The sequence below is a fragment of the Branchiostoma floridae genome, chromosome 14 (assembly GCF_000003815.2).
Source record: "Branchiostoma floridae strain S238N-H82 chromosome 14, Bfl_VNyyK, whole genome shotgun sequence".
NCBI classification, from domain to species: Eukaryota; Metazoa; Chordata; class Leptocardii; order Amphioxiformes; family Branchiostomatidae; genus Branchiostoma; species Branchiostoma floridae.
Genome location: NC_049992.1, coordinates 13,478,933 through 13,505,570, shown reverse-complemented (window position 1 = coordinate 13,505,570; position 26,638 = coordinate 13,478,933). Strand labels below are relative to the sequence as shown.

At 41.6% G+C, this 26,638-nt stretch overlaps 3 protein-coding genes across 5 annotated transcripts; all 3 read right to left on the bottom strand.

Annotated features, from left to right (window-relative positions):
- Positions 1 to 115: 115 nt before the first annotated feature.
- On the bottom strand, positions 116 to 2,964 carry LOC118430151. Its single transcript, XM_035840861.1, has 6 exons — positions 2,851 to 2,964; positions 1,745 to 1,846; positions 1,303 to 1,538; positions 861 to 1,007; positions 336 to 515; positions 116 to 166 (listed from the first exon to the last, which is right to left on the bottom strand). Exons 1-6 carry the CDS (start codon positions 2,900 to 2,902, stop codon positions 116 to 118), a joined length of 768 nt encoding a protein of 255 aa, XP_035696754.1. The 5' UTR covers positions 2,903 to 2,964.
- A 1,443-nt stretch (positions 2,965 to 4,407) lies between these two features.
- LOC118430150 (chlorophyllase-1-like) lies at positions 4,408 to 14,149 on the bottom strand. Its single transcript, XM_035840860.1, has 5 exons — positions 13,907 to 14,149; positions 13,551 to 13,697; positions 12,861 to 13,040; positions 12,645 to 12,687; positions 4,408 to 5,659 (listed from the first exon to the last, which is right to left on the bottom strand). The coding sequence occupies exons 1-5, from the start codon at positions 14,147 to 14,149 to the stop codon at positions 5,469 to 5,471; spliced, it is 804 nt and encodes a 267-aa protein (XP_035696753.1). The 3' UTR covers positions 4,408 to 5,468.
- Positions 14,150 to 15,653: 1,504 nt separating this feature from the next.
- On the bottom strand, positions 15,654 to 24,624 carry LOC118430600 (chlorophyllase-1-like). Of its 3 annotated transcripts, none has more exons than XM_035841575.1 (7): positions 24,496 to 24,624; positions 20,410 to 20,511; positions 19,972 to 20,204; positions 19,206 to 19,352; positions 17,012 to 17,191; positions 16,762 to 16,804; positions 15,654 to 16,503 (listed from the first exon to the last, which is right to left on the bottom strand). In XM_035841575.1, the coding sequence occupies exons 2-7, from the start codon at positions 20,420 to 20,422 to the stop codon at positions 16,313 to 16,315; spliced, it is 807 nt and encodes a 268-aa protein (XP_035697468.1). In that variant the 5' UTR covers positions 20,423 to 20,511; positions 24,496 to 24,624; the 3' UTR covers positions 15,654 to 16,312. The 3 variants fall into 3 exon arrangements, with proteins under 3 accessions (XP_035697468.1, XP_035697466.1, XP_035697467.1); XM_035841573.1 differs by lacking the exon at positions 24,496 to 24,624 and adding an exon at positions 22,571 to 22,841; XM_035841574.1 differs by lacking the exon at positions 24,496 to 24,624 and adding an exon at positions 20,815 to 20,933.
- Positions 24,625 to 26,638: the final 2,014 nt, after the last annotated feature.

Genomic DNA, 26,638 nt, shown 5'->3' with positions numbered 1-26,638 from the left:
TTGGCCATTTTCATCATTATTTTACTATAACGTTGTTTTGGCATTTCAAGACTGCAAGTTTCTTTTTGTATAAGCTTGTTTCTTCTGACAGAAGGAAATACATTTTTTTTCATGTTTACTTACCTTCGAACGTAGGAGGATCCAAGATCTCACAATGGCCATGACTCTGGTAGAATTTCATAGAAAGTAAACATTTTGGTTAAATGCAATTCTCAAAAACTTGACTGGGTAGAATCATATCTTAAATTCTGACATCAGAGTCTTTACACATGTACTTCTTTTTCATTGAGCATTTGATATACATGTCTATGATAAATCTGAATGTTGATGCTTACCTTGACATTCATTACGATTTTCGGACATTGCCAGAAATCGTAGAAGTGGTTGTACCCCTCACCAACGTAGATGCACTCGGGCTTCTGGGTCGATAACTCCGTGCCGTACATGAGAGCAGGCATTCTGAACGTCACCGGGGTCTTAAAGTGGTAGCTGAACGGTTCTAGGAACAGGGCAGCCTTGTAGAAGAAACACAACATAACGAAGGATTGTTAGAAAACGGAACGACAAATTATTCTTCATTTTTGAAATTAAATTTTAGAATACGGAGGTACTGTTACAGCCATTAAAATATCACAAATGAGAACCAGTTCTAACATCGTACAAATTGTAAAAGGTGTGTACAATTTCACAACCAATTCAATGCGTCTAAACCTGCTTTGCAAGCTTCCGAAAATAATTTCATTGGGTTGGTAGAATATAGGATATAGGAGAATTCCTTTACACAACTATCTAGTGAAAAGCAATTTGAGTACAGCTAGTTGTGTAAAAGAATTCCCCTAAATGCATTGTAAGCTTCTAACCTTTGAAAACGTGTGATTCTGGAAGGTCATGTCCGCAATAGGGTCACATCCCGCTGAGTGGCAGCTAATCCCGAGGTGGTCGAATGCCGGCACCAGTCCGGTTTGGTTCAGCTGCCTGGCGATTCTCTCCTCCAGGTGCTGTGTTACCTGCGTGTGCGGAATCACGTACATTTCTGTACATATCTGTGTACAGTTTATGGCCTTCGTAATATATCTTACTTTGGAATATTGGTATCAGTGACTAAGAGTTAAAGATTTCAGAGTATCTGTCAAAACCTGTATAAAATGCATCTATGCTAATTGCCTCGTTTTATGGAAACTTTTGACAAAACGGTAAGCAATAACTATTGTTATTCGTCAGAGGTAGAAAAAGAAAGTTAGAAGAGAGTTACATGCATATGGCCCCTATAATTGGCAACCGACAACCAAATTGATAACATACCCACTGTAGTTCCTCCAGGTATTTCTTGGTCTGGTCACCTACTTTCCTCTGGTCCCTGTCCCTCTCGTATGTCGATGGTACCGTGGAAAAAGGTAAGTAGTCCACCCCGACAACCACAAACCCGTGGCTGGCAATAGCCTTTAACACAATGCTGTAACTCTCTACGGGTATGTAGCCTAGTAAACCACCCGTGAAGAACAAAACTGCATAGGTGTCGATCTTCTTAGGGTAGTAGACTGAAAAGGACAATAACATTACCTTCGTTTAGTCATACATTCTATAATGTATAGCTCGGCTACTTGCTACATTTGGTGGCAGCGGTGGGATAGGTGGTGGGACTGGGTCCTTACATTACTATGAAAACAACTCAAAACAGATGTACTGTGCAAATTTCCATGTCGATTGACAGACGGATCGACGTTAACGTTGATTTTTTTCTCACCTTTGGTGAGCAGTGGAGCGTCATGTTGGCTGATAGTTAACGTCATCACCTCCAGGGTTCCGTTGTCATATGGATTCCCATTGTCCACGTAAATTCCTTGGGCTGAAGTATAAAAACAAATGGGAAGTCAATTTATTTTCTATGTCCCTAATGTTGATGTTCCCTTCTCACTACACGTACATTTGTACCGCATGCGTTTTTAGGGGGGGGGGGGGGATTAAACATTATTCCCACATATATCATATATTCTGGGTGATGCTTCGTCAGGGATTTTGACCTTCCATCACACATTAGACTTATTAGTCCAAAGCTTGATATTGAATACGACTTTTGTTAAGGATTAAACAAAAGTCGTGTTTTGGTAGGTTCTTTCTCAAAGTTCTGTAGCAATTATTCATTGACGCACTCTTTCATCTGTCAATATAGAGACAGACGTCAAAGAACCATAACGATGATGACATGTGTTTAAATATGATTCGCACGAACAAATCATAACGGAATATAAGAAATTCTTCAAAATGATGACCATTGAAGCTTAAAATTTGAAAGTAAAGCATGTTGACCCAAAGGTTTTGCCGATACTGTGTTGGTGGGTAAAGCATTGATTTTTGTACCCCGTACAAGGTCATCGAAGAGCTGTTTCATAACATGTTGTTAGTCCAAAGTCCAGCTCTATCTTTTACATGTAGAAATGTACTTTTGTGACTGCCCTCACCCAAAGGCGTAGTTAATCCTAAGCATGGAATAAATGGACACAGACAACTATCTCGCAAGATCTGTTAGCCTGGTATCCAACCGAATTATAGCTCCCGAGTCTCTTCTGTCCTCTGCGCAAATACGTATTTACGGAGGGGACAGTAGAGGAGCTCGAGAGCTCTAATTCGGCTTGATACCAGGCTAAGATCTGTACAGTTTGTTTTGTTCTGTCACGATCCTGACCTGGTGAATAGTCATCACCATCACAACAAACCGTGCAGCATATAACACATATGCGTCCAACTGCTTCCCGACAATATTTCATGCCAGGCTGAAACGAACAGTGAGATATCTGACCGATAAGGCACGTCAGACCAGGGGCCCTGCAGGAATGTTTATTTCAAGCTCACCTGTGGTCCACATGAGCGTAGTCAAGACTAAAACCCACATTAGTCGGTCCATCTTCAATCAAACTGAAGTGCCAATCGTACAGGTCGTGTCACAATTCCCCGATCTCCTGTGACCTACAAATGGTATAGGCTAGACGTACCTTCAGGTCAAAGTGTGAGGTGAACACATTAATTATTGGCAGTGTAGAATGGTCAATATGCTTGGGTTGAAGGGTAGATAATACGTGATGGAGGTGATAATATATAGCAAAGAAAACGAAGAACAAATCCCTGATACATGTACATCTGGCATACACCACCAACAGTCATTAGATCACCACATGAATGGTTCTGACGTCAAAAAAAGGGAAGAACAATGTCTTGAGCTGGTGTCAGTTATAGCCCCCTTCCCCCCCCCCCCCCCCCCGTGTACACTAAAACACACCCAGTAACTTTGTAGCGAGGACAGGTCAACGCCAATTACTACGGTGTGAATAGCCCGAATGAGTGGCGGGCCATTCTCACCCTGTCTATCATGTAAATGTCATAAACACACACCAAGCAGGTACTGTGCGGGAGGATAACCAAGGACGTTACTAGTATATAACGCCCTTGATATAACCTCCTTGTTCTATTTATAACGGTTTAAAAAGTTTACTTGATGACCAAAAGGTGAAGAGACTAAAGAGATCTTTTGACTTCAGTTCTTGAAATGATGGACCTGCAACAATTTTTGTCTCGTATTATCACGCGCTCCATCACTTCAGTTGTATTAGCACGCCTATACACATAGTAATGTATCTTGGCGTAGTGGATTAACGAGTAGACTTTTTAACTTATGGTCTCGGGTTCGAATCCACGTTGGTGTGCTTACTTTTTTTTCGATAATATTTCACTATTTATCACTTATACAATCGTTCATATTGAAATTTTGCTTTCATAAGGGTTTGCTTCTTGTGTTCATTTCATAATAACCTTCTTGATACTATCCATTTGCGCTATTACAGTGTGTGTTTATTGAAATATTTTGGAATGATATATGGTAGTTTATTGGTGAAACCAAGGAGGTTACAGATCTGGCGGTGTGGTTTACAAACATGTATTCGCAACTCGTCTGTGAAAAGGAAACAAATGAAAGAGAGACCTTGCAGACAATCTGAGTTAAATGGGCACAATATACAGTCTTCAGATTTCTAGCGAGGACACGATCCCTTCACATGATGCGAAGTACCCAAAATGTCGAAAATTGAACGTAAAAGAATCATGGTACGCAGTTCTAACTCAGTACAAGTAAGAATGTGGCTTTATTGCATTAGGAAATATAACGTTCGACTCCAAATAACTAGCAAACTATTGAAAGGAAAAGGTCGACGAAAAATCGTTAATTAATAGACAATAGGTATGAACTATTCATCCCTGTCCCTAGCGTGCCACTAGACCAGTACGTGGTAATTGGGTACTTTGCATGTGAAGGGATCGTGTCCTCGCTAGAAATCTACTGGTTGTGTTTTAGTAACGAGCCCCTGGAGTCTGATAAGCTCAAAATGGGAGTAGAAGCGACACAGATAAGGCTGGAAAAGGGTAGAAATGGCGATTTAAAGGGGTACAAAAGAAATACACCTGTTAAGAGAAAACATACAGCACAAAAAGATACTGAAGGGCTTCAACAAACTTTATTGTCTTGATTGTAGTAATCTGAGTAGGTATCAATGCATGGTATCCCAACTGTACCTTTGATTTAATAGCCATCATTAGATGGCGAGGCAAACAGTGTCAGGTCATAGTAAATAATACCCTATATGTCATCATTAAACGGTGAATACGGAATTTTTGCTTCAGAATGTTAGCATTGAGATATTGACCACGCTTTCATCACCTCAAGAATTACGTCGCCTCATAAAAACACATGTTATCATGCTTCAAGAACACCTCTCGTGATAATAGCCTGAACTGCAAACGGCATTTGACCATTTTACGTGTACATATCTCAGTGGTGGTTGCGTACTGTACTTTGGACTCCTCGTGTAGCAAACATCAGCTGCTTATATAACCCCAGGTGTGGATTTTTATCAATGTTTAATTGTTTATACATGCCTCGGAATCTTTCGAGGTCTGTCTCTATAAAGGCTACCGATGACACCCCTGCATCATAGTTAATAAGTCACTTTAGGGACACATACATGAAATGTTTATCAATAGGGCACGATGTGGCAATGATGGCCGGGAAATGATACTGCCTTAGTCCGCGTTTGGTATGTCTACAAACTTTAAGGGTGAAGCATGTCGGGCATGTACAAGTACGAGACCAATGTGTTGGGATAATTGAATGCTAACCGGTCGATCCTGTAAAAGCTTTCAAATGAAGATCAATGGATTTGCTCGTGACAAGCATTAGGTTATTAATCTGGAATCCTTTGACATTCTGTCCTATATCACACCTATACACTTACACATGGCAATAATAGGGCAACATGTTTGTACTGCTTGCTCAATCAAATATTCCAGAAAGGTGTCCAGTAAAAACGTTTGACATCGGGAAATATGTCAGCAGTCTAACAGTCAACAATTCATATCTTAAGTCCGATGTGATCATCCGACATCGCATATTTTGTTCTCCAGATTCAAAATTTCAACATCGATCAACAGTTCATGTCTATTTTAAACTCCATCAGCTCCACAGGTAGTGCGGTAGTGTTGGTGATGTAGTGCAGCTTGTCCCGTCCCTGTAGGGTGGTGGTGAGGAAGGCCGCGCTGAGGCCCTGGATGAAGCTGTGGTACTTGTTGATGTCAACGTCTGGGTTGGTCTTGCAAAGGTGGAATATCTGGCAAGCTATAAACGAAACAGTTAGAATAACGCATATGCTTGGTTGTCTGGTCAATGATACAAATAGGCGCATAAATCCAGGAAGCTTTCCTTGCTGTACCAGAACAAGACAATCGATGTTCTTCTTCTGAGTAATATCAATCATCATCGAATTGATAACAAAATAGTGAATGAATGAATGACCTTTATTGTACATTTGTGCTCAAACAAGCTAAGTACAGGTCGTAGCGCTAGTGATAAGGTACAATTTTGACAAAAAAAGGTATCTTATCATCTCTACATATGCTAATACATTCAAGTATGTACAAGTTCAACTTCTTCTCGCTTCTTAAAACAGTTATAAACATAAGGACAAATGGAATCAATTATATATGGCTTATCTAATTGCATGAGAAATATAAATTTTTCCGTGGTATTCAAGCATCGGAAATTTGGGAACATAAGTTGTATATTTTCAAAAAGGACGTTTCTTTCGTTGTTGTATAAAGTACATTCAACAATAAAGTGACACTCATCCTCTATCTTATTCAAGTTACAGTATTGGCAGATTCTTTCTTCCAGAGGAATGTGGTTATGTCGGCCTTTTTCAATGTGGAGTCTATGTGAACTAATGCGGAGCTTTGTGATGGCTGTTCTGTGCCGAATGTTTGCAATCTTTAAGTAATTCTCGCCGTTGTAAGTAGTTTTAAGTAATCTGTATGTTCGTAATTTGTTGTTGCTGCGCATTGCTGTTACGAAAGATTGAAGGTACATATCTTTTAAACGTTGGTCGATGGATGGAATTATTTGTGATGGATTTAGGACAGATGATATGGGAGAGTGCCAGACATAGCCAAAACCACATTCCTCTAGCGTCTTGCGGACTCCAGAAGCCCAGCATTTAGCGCCTAATGTGTCCAGTTTACGTTGACACAAAAGAGCGTCTGCTGATAGACTATCAGCTGGCACGTTCTGGCGTACTCTAATATACTGTTTGATGGCGTTAAGGGATGCTTCTAGTTTAAGAGGGTGTCTTCCAAGTTCTGCCATTACGGCCAGGTTACATGCGGATCTAGGGACATTCAATGATTGTTTACAAAATTTTAAATGGATAGCTTCAATTGGTGATGATTTTGGAGTTTTGAATGAACCCCATATTTCCGAACCATACAACAAAATAGGTTTCACGCATGTGTCAAATAGCTTGCTTCTTACGGATATAGAAGCGTCGGCTTTGCCAAGGGATTGGTTGATTCCATAGAGGGCTCTCAGGCCTTTGCTGTGCAGATATTTGTTATTTGCCTTGAACGTGCCAGCTGAGTTTACAACAATGCCCAGGTAGCAATAATTTGTAACAATTTCTACTACATGTCTTTTATATAGAAAAAGGCAGTCTTTTGGTAGGCGGCCACCTTTCGTAAATACAATGACTTTAGTTTTCTTTAGATTAACATTCAACTTCCATGATTCACAATAATTTTCTAATCTACTTAGAGAAGTTTGCAGACCCTGTTGAGATTCAGACAAAAGTACCAGGTCATCTGCATATAATAAACATGACACTTTCTTATCGTGCAATATAGGAGGGTTACAGGAATGGTCATTAAACACATCTGGTAAATCACTTATGAATAAATTAAACAAAGTTGGACTAAGATTACAGCCTTGTCGAACCCCACAGTTAGTTACAAAAGTTTCGGTAAGACCGTGGCTAGTTTTAACACAATTTGTTGTTTTGGAATACATGTCTTTTATAGTGAGTAGAAATTTCCCTCCTAATCCAAGTTTGTTTAATTTCAGTAGAAGGCCTTCTCTCCAAACCGAGTCAAACGCCTTGCTAAAATCTACAAAACAGGCATAAATTCGTGCGTTTTTGCTCAGATATTTGCTAACTAAGGTGGATAATACGAAAAGGTTGTCAGTTGTTCTAAAGTTCTTTCTAAAACCGGCCTGTTGTGGTTTGAAAAGGCTGTAATGTTCTGCATAATTAACTAGACGGGTATTCAGAATAGATGAGAATAGTTTTCCCAGACAACTAATAATGGATATTCCTCGATAGTTGTCTGGGACAGAAGTGTCCCCGGATTTATGAATGGGTACAATATGACTTAGTGACCATTCTTTAGGGAAGTAACTATTTTGTAGACAGGAATTGAAAAGATGTAGAAGTGGTTTCTTTAGGATATGTTTTCCACATTTAAACATTTCATTATTAATCATGTCGCCACTGCTAGATTTTTTGTTTTTTAGATTTGATATAGCGGTGTCCAATTCTTTCTCTGTTATAAGGGAGTCTAATATGGAGCTCTCCATTGGGATTGTATTTCAAGGGGATGAAGTGTCTACGTTTTCAGTGGTTGAAGCGTCTAAGTTACAGAAACCATTTGTTAAATGTTTGTCCAGGTTACTAAAGTGCTGTAACCAGTCCTCTTCTGATATTTGGCTACTCCCAGACACTTTCTCAGATTTCAACTTATTCAATAAGTTCCAGAACGCAGTCGGGTTTCTTTCTCTGAGTGAAGATAGTTGATTCATTATCTGTTGGTGAAAGTCACGTTTTTTCTTTTTTACCAGCTTTTTGTAGTCTTTTCTTGTTTTAAAGAACCTTCCTCTTATTTCTGGGTTAGATGGATGTTTTTCAAGCAATGTAGCCAGGTTTTTTATTTCACGTTTCATTTGTATGCAGGTTTTATCGAACCATCTTTTGTTTTGTCTTTTCCGTGGATGTTTTCTTTGTCCTTTCAAACTCAAACAATTGTGACCAACATCTCTTAGTAATGAGCTAAATTTGTAGACAATGTTTTCTATTTGGGCTGGAGCGGTCGCATTAGTAATGTTTTCGAGTGAAATGGTTTGTAATCTTTGTAAGATGTTGGGTTGACTTAGAGAATGCAGAAAACTGTGAGCTGATTTTTCGTTCCAGTTAAATCGATTTGGCGATGGTTTTGCATTAGTGGTTTTACGATTTTCTAGTACATTGTGATGGGCAGATTTTGAGTGGATGAATACTGACAGCATGCAATGGTCGGAGAATATGGTTAATGGATTTACACGAAACGTTAAAATGTGTTTTAAGAAGGACTGACTAGAAATGATATAATCTACGGTGCTACTGCCTTTCGGTTGATGACAGGTGAGCTTTCCCTGTAGATCGCCAGCTACCCTACCGTTTGATATGGACAGGTTAGCTTGGATGCACAGGTCACAGATTAGTCTGCCAAATTTGTTTGGTGGCGCTTTATCCATATGCTGTCGATCTGAGTGGTGTTTTGAATTTACAAATTGATTCTTGTCATCTTCAATGTCGCAGTCTACGTAATCTCGTAGATTACCAAGACGAGCGTTTAAATCCCCCCCGAGAAGTAAGAATCCCTGTGTGCTGTATTGAGAAATCTCGTTTTCCAGAATGTCTAATATATGGTTATCAGAGTTTTTGTGTGTGGTGGAAGAGCTCGGGCTTATATAAACAGAGCAGATGAATAAGTCTTTTGGTAATCCTAATATTTCGCGATCTATTCTCACCCAAAGTATATCAGAGGACTTAGACGGAAGTTTCCTTACATGATTTTTGTATGCGTTTCTGTAGAAAAAGATTATGCCTCCAGAAGTGCGTCTTGCGCGTCTACTTTTTGTTCGGTGTAAATGGAAGTGGCTGTAGTTTGGGACGTCTATTTTAGTGTTATTTGTGGACCATGTCTCTAAAAGCGAAAAGAAGTCAAATTTGTTAATGTTTGCCAAAAATTCTGTGTCTTCTAATTTTGAGCCTAGGCCATGGATATTCCAAAAGCCGAAGCTCTTGCTTCCCCCACCGTTAAACGCTTTCATTGCGAATAGAGAAAACAGTGAGTATAAGTAAAGCGGTGTCCTTAACCGAGCACTCAATATCTAACAACATGTAAGAGATATATTTAACTAAAGTGGGGTCTAACTAAATACGTACATCTTTAAATGGTCACTCACAAAATTCTACGGATTCTAGAAATGGTAAACAAAGGACTACAACTGATCATACATTGGTTCCATGCTAACTTACAGCTGTAGTATATTTTCACTCTTATAAGACACTACAACAAGGTACTAAGTAAATCTATGCTTGTCCTACCACACCATCGGCGGCCACATCAGCGCTGGGTGCCAGGGCCAAGGCGGCGGGGCCACGCGGGAAGGTGCATTTGCCATAGTAGGATTGTTCGGAGGTGGAACTGGAAAGCCCCATGGCGCAGGCGGGTAGTTGAAGATGGGAGGCGGGCTCCTCCATGGTCCCGGTCGCTGACTTGGCATTGGGCGGGCGTCTCTTGCAGGTGCGCCGAACACGGCAGGACGACCGGGTGGTGTCGGGGATGGGGTACCACGAGGTGGGCCATCTGGTTGTCCCGAGGACGAACTGGTTAGTGGGGTTCCGGGAGCACACCCGGACAGTACAGCTGAGCGTTGGCTTGTTGCAGGTGCACTTGGGAGAAGACCTTGACCTTCAGTTGGCGGGAATTCTCCGGCCCTGGGAGCACGTGGGGGTTGCCTCTGACCATTTGCAGGGTGCTGGGTGAATCTTGGAGGCACAGCACGTTGACCCTGGGTTGACTGGAAGTTTTCCCTTGTGCCCTTGCTGGTGTAGTTACCCAGACCTATGATGGGATTAACTACTCTTTTGATGTTGGAAACCATCACACGGGTACCGAACCTGTTCAAGTGGTAGCCATCTGGACAATACAGAGCTTCCTTGACCTTCCCCATGTTCGACAGGTTGCTGTTGTCCGTAACGTGTACGTAGCTTGTCTCTTCAGCTACGACGTTCAGGAAAGAGTTCACCTGTTCGCCAATTTCTTGTAGCTTAGAGTCACGTCTGGGGGGAATGGCGGAGAAAACTAGGGGAGTGTGTGGGAACTTATCGCGGGAAGTCTGAATGAGTTTTCGAAAACTCTCAGTAACAGCCATTGGATCCCGCTTATCTCTGACATCGTTTGTTCCAACATTAAACAGGATAACTTTGGGGGCGGGCATGGTTGATTGTTGGATGTGGTCTGTAGCTTGTGTTATGTTGTAGGTTATCTCTTTTGTTACGCGTTTGTCTGGATACATGACGTCTGGCTTGATTGGCTTTGTATTGGAGTCACCCAAGATTAACACATCCGGCGGCATGTCTTTACAATGCTGATGCTGTGTGATTGTTGATTCAGAGATCCTGTATTCCGCTTTGTCCTGAACGGGAGACATGTTCGCGCCTGTTTTGTGTGTTTGGCGACGGCGTTTTGCACCAGGGTTTGAAAATGTATTGTCGGGGCTGTTCTTATTGTTGTCCTCATCTAGAACTTGAAATCTGTTGCTGACGCTGATATGATTAGACAGTTCATACAGTAAATTGTCGGCGCGATCTGAGGCCTCCTGGGTGGTTTGCGTCTCCGTCGATTTTGTCTGACCGTGTGAACCCGACAATTGAACCTTCTGCATAGCACTTGACAGCTCGTTGTATTTGCGTTGGAGTGACTGAACTTGATTCTCGAGCTCACATTTTACACTTTCCAAACGCGCAACATCTTCTAAGAGTTTCCTTTTCTCAAGGGCAGATAGTCCGTCACAGACATGGTTTTGATCACGGGCTTTCAGCCTGTCCTCCAGTAAAGACAGTCTTTGCAGGATTGAGGTCTCAGAGTTTTTTTGAACTGAAATTGACTCAACAAGACAAGATTCCAGTTTGTTCACATTTTCCTGAAGAATAGAGTAGTCGGCAGGGATGACAGGAGTGGACTTGTTAGCCGTGATATGGCTAGGAGGAGCACTTGTGTCTTCTACCGTTTCCTCAAGTTCAACAGGACGCAAATCATTACTGTTGCAGTCTAGCACGACTTTAGGCACAGTTTCACACGAAGCGCAAACGCCAGCCAACATAGGTTGTTCACATACTGGGCACAAGGGGGGGCTATCTGCTGTGTCCAACGATACAACTAGACTGGGTTCTTCCGATTCTGTCAAGGATGATTGAGCCTTGATTTTGTCGGTACACGCAGTGTCAATTGCCTCTTTTAGAACAGGGAATACTTCCGTGAACCACAACAGATAAGCGGAACCCTGAACTAGAATCTTGTTTGTAGATTCATAGACCGTGATACTGACAGAACCTACGATGTCTTGAGATTGGGTATCTGTGAACACGGTTTTGATCTGGTGGCCATTGTCAGTGACCCTGCCCTTTGCTACTCGGTTATTTACCGGTGCCTTTCTCGTTGCTCGGGTTGAGTGATGTTCTTCGCACTTGGAGAGCCAAGAGGTTGCAAGGTTCGGGGGTAAAAATATCGTGACACTTTGCTCATTCTTGTTAATGCAGTAATCTGCTGACTGTTTGCGTGACTTCTTTGTGATTTTGGTAGGGACAGCTACAGAGCCGCTGTTGTCATACCGTTGTCTTCGGGACACGTCGGATAGTATACTGAACGATCTGCTTACCTCCTTGTGTCTTGTCAAAGCTTCTTTGGACGCTTCCTTACTTCTGCCGAGTTTAGACGCGTTCTCGTACAGCTTGACCTCCTTTTTGTACGCTTCCACAAGGTCATCAGGAGTTGCCGAAGAAGATACACCAAGTACGGAGTACAAATCCTCGTGAGCGCTTGGGTCGGTCATCATGGCGTCCGAAGTTGGCTTGGGTTGGCTTGGGTTTCACGGAAAATCGTAAATTCGTCAAGATATCCAAGAATAAGGGAAAAAGGCACCCGATATAAATCAGAGTTGATGGAAATATATATACAGAGTCTTTTGGTTGGAAAATATTGTAGATCTGCTCGGTAAGAACACTTTTAAACTTATCTCAGCAGGAGCGTGGAATCGGCGTGACCACCTCCGCCGCCATCTATAATGTGGAAGCCGTGATTGTACGTGCCTACTATAAATCATTTTAGCGTCAACGGTATTCGTTTATCACTGTTTTCGTGTTTCTTCCCCAATCGTTTCATAAGACAAAGAGCAGCGTGTGTTTCTTTGCAGAGCCTATCAGGAGAGGGGAACATGAAAGACCGTGTCTTACTTTTATACCATGTGTCGTTGACCATCTCGCAGTGACCATGACCCTGTGAAAATTCAAGACAAACATTCAAAATCTTTAATACGAAAAGGAACCAGTTTTGAACATGCGACATTCAATGTGTATCTTACTTCGCATGTCGCACATATAGCTGTCGGAATCGGCCTCGTCATCTGGAATTCCAGGTAAAACTCTCTATACTTTATAGTTGACGATTACCTTAACTTCCATCAGCATTCGTGGACACTTCCACATGTCGTAGAAGTGGTTGTACCCCTTCCCAGCTTGGACGCAAACGTGTGGTTGGGTCGACAACTCCGTGCCGAGTATGAAGGCAGGCATTTTGAACGTCACCGGGGTTGCATAGTTAAAGCTAAATGGTTCCAATAATAGAGCAGCCTGTTGATACAAATTTAGTGATTATTATTTTATATGGTTCACGCTAAGGAATTTTAAAGATTTCGGTGTATACGTTTCAAAACATATATACCGTAAATGTAATCTCCAAGCAGATCCTACAATGGCATAAGATAGTACTGAACTGGCCAAGGAGTGTTTTCAGCCAAGAGGTACCCGTGTACATTTGCCACGTAGGCACACACACCCACACTCTTGGGCCGGCTTCACTCCTCTGGCAGCTTTTGATACTATCTTATGCTACCGTAGGATCTGCTTGAGAACAAGTGACATACGCAGTTGCACTTCCAGATACAATTGCTACTTCAATAGGGCGATATTCATGCCCTCAAACTTATCGCATACTCTGCTTTTCCAGAATCATGTCATCTTTGTACAATACAATGTCTCAATGTAACAACCACAGACTATCCCTTCTTGTCGGTCGTGACGTCATCAGTTCTACAAGTCATATATCTACGTTTATCTACAGTTGCGCTATTATTTATTAACCTTTGAGAAGGTGTGATTCTGCAGGGTCATCTTAACCAGTGGGTCACATCCCGCTGAGTGGCAGCCGATCCCCAGGTGGCTGAAGTCCGGCACCAGTCCGTTTCGGTTCAGCTGCTTGGCGATTCTTCCCTCCAGGCGTTTTGTTACCTGTAGGTGGCAGGTGACTCATTACTACACACTCATCCACTCGTTACGGATAGGCGTATTGACATTATTCCAAATTCCAACGAGCTATGACTTTGAAAGCAGGTAGAAGAGTTTAAGAGGGGCAGACGACGCGTTTCTGATTATCATGAGAACTCCTTGGTATAGAAAGGACCAAATGCCTCAAATTCAAGCTGATTTAAGTTACGTACCCACTGCAGTTCTTCAAAGTATTTCTGTGTGTGATCGCCTGCGAGCCTTAGAGTCCTGTCTCTCACATTAGCTTGATTCGTTACCAAGGGCACGTAGTCTGCGGCGATGACCACATACCCGTGTTTGGCAATGCGCACTAACACATCGCTGTATATTTCTGACGGGATGTCGCCCTGGTAGCCTCCGGTGAAGAAGAGGATGGCGTATGTGTCGATCCTCGTCGGGTAAAAACTGTAGATCATTTTGGTATGAACTTAATGTTGTCATGGATTGATCGTCGTAAAATGCACAGTATAAAAGTTAGGTGTTGTAATCTTTTATTAGAAGCACTTGTGTATCATATACATGTAGGTTTATCTCTGCTTTACCTTTGGTGAGCATGGGAGCGTCTCCCTGGCTGATAGTCAACGTGAGGACTCCTAGGTTCCCTGTATCGAATGGATTCTCATCGTCCACGTAGACTCCTTGGGCTGAAAAAAAAAGTAAGCACGGGATGCACAAGGAGACATATTACCAAGTACTTTCAATGACAACTTTTGCAATGTTTCTTTTTTTTTTCTTTTACGACACTCCACAGACTCTTTACAGAGGAGTGAAGCCGGCCCAAGAGTGTGTGTGTGTGTGTCTACGTGGCAAATGTACACGGGTACCTCTTGGCTGAAAACATTCCTTGGCCAGTTCAGAACTATCTTATGCCATTGTAGGATCTGCTTGGAGATTACATTTAGTTTAGGGTATATATATTTTGAAACGTATACACCGAAATCTTTAAAATTCCTTACCGTGAACCATATAAAATAATAATCACTAAATTTGTATCAACAGGCTGCTCTATTATTGGAACCATTTAGATTTAACTATGCAACCCCGGTGACGTTCAAAATGCCTGCCCTCATACTCGGCACGAAGTTGTCGACCCAACCACACGTTTGCGTCCAAGCTGGGAAGGGGTACAACCACTTCTACGACATGTGGAAGTGTCCACGATTGCTGATGGAAGTTAAGGTAATCGTAAACTATAAAGTATAGAGAGTTTTACCTGGAATTCCAGATGACGAGGCCGATTCCGACAGCTATATGTGCGACATGCGAAGTAAGATACACATTGAATGTCGCATGTTCAAAATTTATTGGTCTATTGGTCTCTGATTTGATTTTTCAACATACAGCTGAACCAAATAGTTTAAAATCGGAAGAAAAAGCCATCATGTGAAAGCAAGTTCATCGTACGATGAACTGTCTCTACAAACTCACCTGGGGTCCACAGCTGGGTGATGAAGGTGCCGACTAGTACAAACCACGAAAGTCGAAACATGGTGGATACTTTTGATAGAAATGGCCTAGTGTCAGAGATAGACAATCCAGCCCCCACCCCCACCCCCGTGTCGTCATCTTAGTTTAAACAAATAGCTTTAACTAGATCACCCACGCCCCAAGTCTACAAAATGGACCACTCACTGGCCTGGTGAACTATGGTCTATATGGAGATGTGACATGCCGTTTCATGTAAAAAGAGCGCCTTTCATATTTGTTAGGTCTTTGTATTTACACGACAAACCATAACATTCTAATAACAAAATACCGACAACGTTAGCAGAAACATAAAGTCATCAGAAGTTTTGCCCAATCTTTATTGCCCCTTCGGGGGTCCTCAGATGTAAGTCCTTGCCAGATGTCAATCATTACAAGTGTACGCTCTGTTCTCTTGCAAACAACTCCGTAGAGACAACAAACGTTAATCATCGATCGATGCTTGTTGTTTTTTTTCAGATCCTCGCGTATCTTTATCCAAACTATCTTATCATGGGTTAAGCGATGATATAACCTGGGAGTCTAAAGTACAGACGCCTGAGGTGCTGCAGATACAAATGTATGTTGACACGGGAGCTTTGTTGCAGTATAGTTTCATGGTCTGTTTATTAGTTTGCTCCTTTGAAAATGAATTGAGTATGGCATTCTTATTTCCGATAACATACTAGAATATACTCTTTATCATTCCTTTCTAGAAGATGCACAGTAGTTCTTACGCATATACCTATCTACACATTTGTAGTCCCAAAATTGACAAGACTTGCCCTGGTCAAAGAACAGGGCCTCTTTAACGATTGCCCAAAAGCGCCTCTTGTGACACCGATCATAACTGCAAAGGTCTCACCAATTTATACTACATGTGTCCTGCACATGGTTACAATAAAAAGCCAATTTGCTTATGATAAGTGACATGTTATCAATCTAGAAGCACAGTGACAGTATACAGATATATATAAGTTCTTTTTTTCAAAATCATTCCCGCATGTGTTAACCACTCGTTTGACTTTATAAATATTTGAATAAAATATGCACACCAGTGTAATGCAATCATTCGACACTGGATATTTTGTTCTCCAGATTCCAAACTTTCAACATCAACAGTTCATGTCTATCTTAAACTCCATCAGCTCCACAGGTAGTGCGGTAGTGTTGGTGATGTACTGCAGCTTGTCCCGCCCCTGTAGGGTGGTGGTGAGGAAGGCCGCGCTGATGCCCTGGACGAAGCCGTGGTACTTGTTGATGTCAACGTCTGGGTTGGTCTTACAGAAGTGGGTTAACTGGCACGCTAGGAACGAGACAGCAAACATGACACACATGCTTGGTTGACTTGTACAACATCTCATATTAATTTCGTGCTAATCTCATACTTTTTTGTACCGGGATAGAACATTGACGTTTCTGCTATAGATTATTTTAGCATCAAACGTTTTAGCTTTAGTGTTTCAATCTAATCGTCTGTAGGACTACGAGCAGCGACCGATTGAGTTTCGGTTGTCGCTTTGGGTACGGTGTTAGGAGAAGGGAAACGAAAATTGTATCTTACCTTTGTACCACGTTTCGTTGTACATGTCGCAATGGCCATGACCCTATCAAAATTCAAGATGAAAATTAGACATCGAAATAAAAATAGAAAAGATAGAAAAAGCATAAAAATGTATGAAAAGGGACCAGTTTTGAACAAGTGACATTCATATTCAATCTCACTTGGAAGTTTGGTATGTATAACTGCCTGATCGGAATCTCCCTTCTTCGTATAAAGTTCCAGGTAAAAAATCTGCATAATTTATGCTTACCTTGACTTCCATCAGCATTCGTGGACACTTCCACATGTCGTAGAAGTGATTGTACCCCTGTCCAGGACGGACGCAAACGTGTGGTTGGGTCGACAACTCCGTGCCGAGTATGAGGGCAGGCATTTTGAACGTCACCGGGGTTGCATAGTTAAAGCTGAATGGTTCTAGCAATAGGGCTGCCTATTGATACAAAATTAAGAATGAATGATTAAGAGCTAAGTACAATGAGTGATATAAGAACGTTGTATCTTAATAAATGTATAAAGTCTAATGTATATCATTATGCGCAAATTCAAATTCTTGTCACTTCTTAAAACAGTTGTAAATCTGAGTGCATTAACATCTAAGTGACTTACTTTCTTATATTGCATGCTAAGGAATTCCTACGAATTTGCTAAACGTTTCGAATCATCGTAAATGTGCTTAAAAACCAGGCAGGGGTTGTCTTTCGGAAACAATCCTGACCATTTATGTCTAATATCATAGCCCGCTTTCCAAAATCATTGTACCAGATGGTGCTTCCATTTGCCAACCGCTGTCCCTTCTTATCGGCCAATAGTTCTAAAAGTCATACATCTAGGCGTATCTACTGCTGCTTTGTTATTTATTAACAAATAGAAATCGGCGTGAGACAGGGCTGTGTATTAAGCCCCTCATTATTTAATCTGTACATTAGCGATTTAGTAAACGATCTCAATACAGGAGACCTGGATGCTCCTATTCTCCATTCATCTCAAGTATCGAGTTTATTTTATGCCGATGACGTTGTTATCTTATCATCAAGTCAACGTGGCCTACAGAATGCAATCAATATTCTCGGTCTCTACTGCAGCAAGTGGAAACTATCAGTAAACCTCAAGAAAACAAAAATTATCATTTTTAATAGAAAAGGAGAAATATTGTCAAACTTTAAATTCTATTTATTAGACAAAGACCTAGATGTAGTCTCCTCATATTGTTATTTAGGCGTGGTATTCACAGCGGGATGTAACTTCAGCACAGCCATGAAAACCCTCCAAAAGAAGGCGCTAAGAGCGATGTTTAGCATTAGAACAACTCTGGGCGAAAATAATCCCTCAGTATCACTGCAATGTAAGTTATTTGATGCATGTATTGTACCTATATTGTTGTATGGTGCAGAAGTGTGGGGCAATGCTGGTTTAAATGATAATTCCCCACTAGAGCAAGCACATTTGAAATTCTGTAAAGCTATCATTGGAGTAAGAAGAAATGCTAGTAACCTCGCCACAAGAGCGGAACTTGGCAGGTTTCCTTTGCGGATCGAGGCTTACAGCAGGCTCTACTCTTATTATAGCAGGTTAACTAGAGAAGTACCAACAAATAGTTTACAATATCAAGCACTCCTTGTACAACAACATCTACACCGACGTAAGGTACCATGTTGGCTTTCAAATGTAAGTAAGATTCTCGAGGAGTCTGGTTATGGGTACCTACTGTTGAACCAAGACTATAATATACCATCAGCTCAGTCGCAAGTGAAACAAAGATTGAAAGACATATATCTACAGACTTTCAATTCCGAACTCAACTCTAATGGAAAAAAAGGAAAATCAAGGAAACAAACTAAGAACATACAGGAAGTTCAAAGACACCTACGAAAGAGAACAGTACCTAAATATACATAATTTCAGCCATCGCCGAGCCATGGCTAAATTAAGAATTAGTGATCACCCTTTACAAATAGAAGTAGGAAGATACAACCGGACTCCTCCGAGTGATAGAATCTGTACACTTTGTAACGCCAAAGATATTGAAAATGAAGTTCATTTTGTATTGGAGTGTGAGTTATATAGTGATATACGTAATTCTTTTATTAATGCCCTGAATTTTGATACACGAGCTAAACAGTTAGTAAAAGATGAGCTTTTTGTATACATAATGAAATCATCTGACAACATTGTACTGCAAAAACTCTGTGAATTCATATACACTTGTTTCAAGAAGAGGAAAGAGACATGTAAATTGTAGAATAGTATAGCATTACATATTTGACTATTTTGTAAACGATAGATGTACTTATAGTGTAGCATAGCCTTAGTTGTTCTGTCTCTCCCACTGCCACTGTAAAGATTCTTTACAGCAAAGTTTTATGTAACTACTGCATTTAGCCCATATGGGCAAGGTCATGCAAATAAAGATCATCATCATCATCATCATTGTCATTGTCATTAACCTTTGAGAAGGTGTGATGCTGCAGGGTCATCTTAACCAGTGGGTCACATCCCGCTGAGTGGCAGCCGATCCCCAGGTGGCTGAAGTCCGGCACCAGTCCGGTTCGGTTCAGCTGCTTGGCGATTCTTCCCTCCAGGTGTTTTGTTACCTGTATGTTACAGGTGCTTTGTTACTACAAAGACTATGTTTTCTACAAAAACTTTTTGAACCCCGTGTGCGGCCTGAGGTCTAAGGCCTAGGTCCTAATTCCCTGAACCCGGGGCCCGGTCGGGAAACTTTTGGAAACGAAATATATTATAAGAAAGGAAACAAAACACACAGAAAGTAAAATAATTAGTCAGGAGCATACTTTCTGTATTTTCCTTGATAAAAACTTTTATTTTTCGCTTCCGTAAACATCCCGGCCGGCCCCTGTTTCGGAAATGGGACCTATTAAGCCTAAGTCAACAATAAGTGATCGCTGAGTAAAGAAAACTGACGCACCCATCCGCTCCTTTTGAACGTTAGATGATTGACGTATTGGCATTTTTTTAACGAGCAATGACTTTGAAAGCAGGTAGAAGAGTACATGGGGGGCAGGGGACGCGTTTCTGATTATCGTGATAACTCCCAGGTATAGAAAAGACCATATTCCCTAAATTCAAGCTTGTTCATCCATCTGGTGACACTATGAAGTCCCTCCAGATAACTCTGTAGCGCATGACAGGTCTGAGGTCCCTGTCTTTACGATCAACAATTCAAGCTGATAAAGTTTATATACTACATACCCACTGCAGTTCTTCCATGTATTTCTGTGTGTGGTCGCCTACAAGCCTCGGAGTCCTGTCTCTTACGTTAGCTTGTACCGTTTCCATGGGCATGTAGTCTACACCGATGACCACATACCCGTGTCTGGCAATCCGCACTAACACATCGCTGTATAGTTCGGAAGGGATGTCGCCTTGGTACCCCCCAGTGAAGAAGAGGACGGCGTATGTGTCGATTCTCGTCGGGTAATAAACTGTAGAGCATTTTAGAGGAGTGGTCGTGAATTGATCGTCGCTCAAATCACATTGCAAAAGTGTGGAAGTCATTTTTTAAATATAGATTTTATATAGAAGCACATTTGTATTTATGCCTCTAGGACGCAATGTACCTTGAGGCACTTGGCCCTGTATTATGTTGATGTAGAAGTAGAAGTAGAAGTAGAAGTATATCTGCATTACCTTTGGTTAGCATAGGAGCATCATTCTGGCTGATAGACAACGTAAGGACGTCCAGGTCCCCTTCTTCGAACGGATTTCCATCGTCCACGTAAACGGCTTGGGCTGAGACAAAAAGAACAAATTTAAAGGGACAAGATACAACAGGAGACATACAAAATGCTTCAATAGCGACTTAAGGGCACTTTTTTTTCTTTTACGGAACACCAAAGTCTCGTAGTTGTTGCGAGTCGTTGTTTGGCTTCTGATTTGTTGTTTTATTGTAGAGCCAAAACAAAATAGAATGATAGCTTTCTCGAGGAAGTTCCCATAGCTGGCTAATACCTCTGGCAAAAAATCCTCTTATATGTATATATAATCATGCCTCAGACTATGGACTATAAAACTTTCACACTCTCTCTTTGTCACCTTGTCACTCAATGTCGTGCACGCATGTGGAGGTCAGGGGTCCAAACTCCAGGCCGTCAGCAAAAGTCTTGTGGTGAATGTTCAAATATTGCCTAACACAATCGCTGGAAACCCGCTTACTAACGTCAAATATGACCCAGCAAATGACCTGCAACGTGGGTCCGAATCCGGGCCTAGTCGCCCACCTTGCCAAAAACTTCCCGACTGAAACTTTCAGTCGGGATTTGCAGCTCTTCAGAGGGAAGAGAACTGAAAACCAGAGGAGTTCCAAACCCGGCGCACTTCGAATGTATCACACTAATATTCTTAACATATTTTGTACGGAATGAATCTTCCCAAACTACATAAAGGCCAATGCATTGCCAGGCCCTGTCTTGTCTCTGTTATTTGCACAGTATTCTAATGGCGTCATACTCTGACGGGGTTACTCTCGGTTATGAGGCATCCGTACTTTCGAGTACCTCTAAAATGTGTCAAGGACTGGATAAAGTTCAAGCATTTAAAGGTGAAGGAAGATGTATTTAGTACAGTGCAGCTTCGATACGGCTCGCATTTTAACTCTTCTCTAGTGTGCTGAGTTCTTCTGTGTGCAGAGGTTTGACGCCCTAGGCTTACCCCTGAAGCTCACGCCTGCACACTAAGGCTAACGTCACATTTCCAAACCTGCGCCCGACGGGATTGTTTGTGGAAACAAGGATATTATATGATGTCCTTGGTGAAAACGACAAATAGATATTCGTAAAAATGTATACAAAAAATGCCCACGACTTTCTTTTAAGTCTTGTGTAGTTTGGTGTCTTGTATATCATACTTTTCGTTCCCGAAAGCTGTCCAGTCGGTCCCGGTTTGGAAATGTGACGTAGGCCTAAGTCATTGGTTTCACGCCCCATCATCCTAAACGACGAATTGCGATGAGTTAAGTATTGAAAGGATGGTTCAAGTAAAGTTTGTCAGACATGTTAAGAATCATTGATTGAGAGGTCTTCGTTACACTTGTCACCAAACAGATGGGTCGGTAAGGGGTTCTTTTTTTCCTTATAGGACCCTGTCACATTCGCAACTGTTGGCATTCCGTGTATAGTCTTGCTCATGTCGTACAAAAGGCCACAATTGAAAGTCAATGAAATAACCCCAGTCATTTTATATGCTTCGACTTCTTTTTCCATGCGTCATATCATAGTTTTGAAATCAAGGGTTACACTTTTGGTTGCTGTACTGTAGCTCAGGGCGGTTACACTCGTCGTACGATCGTCGATCGATCGGGAACTGAGGTTATTCTTGAGATAGCCGTACATTTTATGTGTCGTGTGAATGTCAACTGTCTTGTTACTAAAAACACAGTCTTAGATCCTTGCCGCAGGGTTAGTTGTGTCACAGTCGCGGAGATAGCAGTGGTCGGGCGGCTTGTGAGGGGAGGGAGTCGGGAAAAATCCCAACCACTGCTAACTGAGCGACCCAACCTCTGCTTGGAGAATAGAAAATCCTTCAACATTAAAATCGTAAGACGACCTCATGACGAATGTAACCGCACCGGCCGTCATTGATCGACGTCCGTGGAAAGGTGGCCTAAACTAAGTTTTGACTTTGGATGGATATGGTCTTGGCTCTCCGACACAGACCGTGATTTAACGAAAATGCTTGTGCAAAAATTGCTTCTTTAACAAATTTTAACGCATAGTGCAATTACTTTCCAGGAATACCAAATACTTCAAGTGATACGACAATCATCATAAAAAGAACAACCTCTAAAACTCACCTGTGGTCCACAGCTTCGTGAGAAACGTGACAAAGAGTACAAACCACGAAAGTCGGGACATGTTGGATACTAACTGGCTACAAATTACCACCTGTTTGACCATACGTGTTGTGCCCTTTATAAGTTAAATTAGGTCAGCCACGCCCCTAAGTCTATAAAATTAAACACGTCGACTTTATTTGCCTGGTGAGAATGTGGTCAACATGGGGGATATGCCGTAACCACTTCAGGTAAAATCAGCGCCTCCCGAAGGTTTGCTCTTCAATTTGTGCATATACACGACAAACCAGACCGTATTAACAGATTTTGATAATAAAACGCTGACAGTGTTGAAGAAACACCAATCTAAAAGAGATTTTACATATCTGTCTATCAGAGTTTTTGCGTACCCCTTCCGAGGGACACAGATATTTATCGTTGGAAGGTGTCAATCATTGTGCACATTTTCTTCATGTGTTAATCATTGCGCACGTTTTCTTCACGTGGAAGCAGATTTTTTAACAGTTGAGAAAATTGATGTCGTTTTTCAAAAGCTATGGTCCGCTTGTATCTGTATCTAACTTACGGCCACTAGCCTGGGTTAAGTGATAAAATGTGTATAAAACCTAACACTTAGTATCTTTACAGGGAGTGGTCTGTATGTGTGTGTTCGTTTGTATGTATGTATGTGTGTGCTCCTTTGGAAATACATCAAGTCTGATATTCTTTTTTTTCCTGGTAATAAACGAAAAGATACGTCCCTATCTTTCTTTCCGTCTGAATACAGTACAGTTGCTGTTAATATACAACCATACCTCTTTGTCCCCCAAATCGGCACTCACAGCCAGGGCAAAATGGGACATTCTTCAATTGATGAACAGCGCCTCTACCGACATCGATCATAACTGCAAAAGTCCCTATGATGAATATGAAATCTTTCTTGACAAACAGTAGTAAAAGTACAGCGACTTTCGTAAGGTTTATAGCAACTATTTACAGTACATATAAACAGACATATATGAATACATGTATCTATATAAATGGATAGGTCTAGCGTGTCATTTACACTATTGGTTCTAAGGTATAAACATGAACTATATATCTGAAGCTTAACTTTTGGGGGGGGGGGGTATTCTGCATGGGTTACCACGAAGCTCTGTCCTGCCATGCAGAATCTCAAACCCCGTCAGTGTGACAACATTTCCCATGTATTGGTATCTGAAGCATTTTTTTTCGTGGATGGACACTTCTGCATAGGGGTACCATATAGATCGGGTTACCATGCCTTGCCTGCATCAAATCCTTATGCGAATACAATGGGAAGCAAATTGAACAATTCCTATTCATTAAAGCTATTCTGAATTTTTTAACATTTGCACTTTTTCGCCTGCTCGTAGAGAAGTCTTTTAGGGACTACCCATTCTCCTTTCCATGGTCCTATCAGATCAAGTAGCTTGATAAAAGCTCCTTGATCTGATGGACTCTGTCCTTGAGGTAATATTGTTTGCTGTGGGTGAACCTACTGATGCACGAAGGACAGCTTTTAGGGCCGTATTACAATTGGAATACGAACAGTAGCTATGACCTCGGTGTGCTGGTAAGTCAACAGTCCTGTGGGGTTAAAGCAGAGGTTATTCATTTCTACTCCATCAACTGATCTCTACACAAGGACAAAGTTTTGAAAAAGTTGAACTCTCAAAGCCCAAAATTGAGAATGGGTCCGTGTGTAACCCTAAAAAATATTTCATTCTCAGCCCGTGTGAATGTGTGCTATGGATGTGACATAACCCCAGGTTATATAAATAAGTGCAAGTCGGTCGTTTGAAAATGACGTCATCGCTGCGCTATGTTCTGCCACCCAGTCATGCTTGTGGCACAGTGCGTGCGATTAGCGCTTTAGAACCAGGTCTTAACAAGGCACCAACAAAGAACAAGAGACGAAACACCTTGTTTAGTGGCGGCTTACGACATAGTTGACATGTCACAGTGTCATCAAATCCCCAGTCAGCGCAAATAGCTGAGCTCGTCATGAGTACAGCCCCGTGTCGCGACAAAAAAAACAAGCTGCACTTTGCCGGGATATTGCCAACTCGCCGTAAAGCATGCGCGAAGCCGTTGGTGGTCCGATCAGGCCGCTGCCGTGCCGTGGTGAAAAAACACAATGTGTCGTCTTGTATCACACGTTATGCTTTCTTCTTTTTTCAAAATATGTAGTACAAACATCCGCGCACAGCTTTGTTACTCAGCTAACATGTTTACCAGATAGCGTTAACATGTCACTACTGTATGACACTTCCACCTGCTAATTATTGATGGGCGCGCTTTTCTTACTCATGTTTGTTGTATAGCATACGCCCAACAAAAAGCTTGTGATTCTGAATCAGAGCCTGTACCATTTTTTTAATATTTCAGTACTATAAAGAGTATCGGATTTTCAAAAAGTTATGTGCAGTTCTTTTTTTTCAACCAACTTAGAAATGTTGGTAAAGCGAAAGTTAGGATAACCTCAACTTATACATATTGTGTGGAATATCATATGCTATGTTATCGTGTAATGGCGCCCCACTATTTATCAAATCTAGGTCCCTTCTTCCCCATGCAGTCAACAATCAACAATTTACAAAGAACCATTGTTGATTAAAGATGCAAATTGATTTTTATCTGATTTTAGACAACTTAGGAGTAGTTGTAAAATTGTTTGAACTGACGATGTCTTTACATCAACTGCTTTCGTGGTGTCGGTAACTACCGCTTAACTTATTCGAGACATGTGTCGCTCTTCTTCTGTCATCCCTTCACTGGCCTGCTGGCTACTATATCCCGCCTGAAGCCGAGCTCACGCACACGCGTATATATTTTAGTCCGTATGAGGTCCGTGTGATGAATTCTTAGCCTCCACCAGGCTCCACATGTCGATGAAAAATAGTAGAAATTAGACAAATATCGACACATAACATGCCAGAGGAGCTAGCTGACCAGCTTAATCCTCTAGCGTGTTGTCTGGTTCCAATTTCTAGTATTTTTCGAGCGGCCTGGGGAGCCTGACAGAGGCTAAGACGTACATACGGACCTCATACGGGGCCTGTATACGGGGCGGCATATATACGCACATGTGAACGCACCTTTACTACCGTAGACACACTAATGAATCGTTCTGGAAACGTGTGTTGAGTTAGCCTACCGTGCTTTAGATTATATAGTAGGAATATAACCACAGGACTAGAGCTCGTCTTATCCATTCGGTTTGAATGTCGCGAACGCCATTGACTTGTTTATATTGTCCATACTCGTCAATGCACAATGATGCCACGTATAAGGGATGACTAACAAATGTCGTCTTACCGTTGATAACAAACACCAACCCTTCTTTTTTTGTATCAATGTCGCATCCAGATGTGATTTCCCATGTATAAAGTAGCAATGTTGACAGATACGTCGCCTTCCTATGCAGTGCATTTAAGGTATCGTCCGTTGCCATAGACGAAACCAACATTGTTAAAAGATTGCTGAAGTCCAGGATAAACACAATGATTCTCATTGTTGTGTACAGATCCGTCACATTCTGACATAACTGGGTGAAGTCTACCGTACAGAAGAGTAAGGGTCAGGGGTAGCAGTGACAGGGAGCGTGCGAATGTGCCAGGCGCACCGACGCGGAATCAATACGCTGTAGGGCTGGTATTATCAGCTCTGCTAGCTCATTAACCAAGGCATTAACACACCACAGTAAATCTCTTCTCAAGTTTACACTGTTTGGCACAAACATGACGCTTGAGTACCGTATGTTTGCTCGAAGGGTTGTAAAACGATAATAAATAACTCTTGTGTATAACGAATTTCCGTTTTTAGACTCCATAATGGGACCAGGAGAGTATAATGAGGATCCATAGAAATACAGCCATGAAAGGCGATTACCCAGGTCATTCCATTCATGTGCAGGTAGTAAGATTATCGGATTCAACGTAACGCTGTTACCGATAGGCAATATATGATCACCATTAGATAATGAAGATACGCTGATACCCGTGTTAAGGGTAGGCAATATCAAGATATCACTCAAAATGATTCATCATTGTCGCGTGATAGATT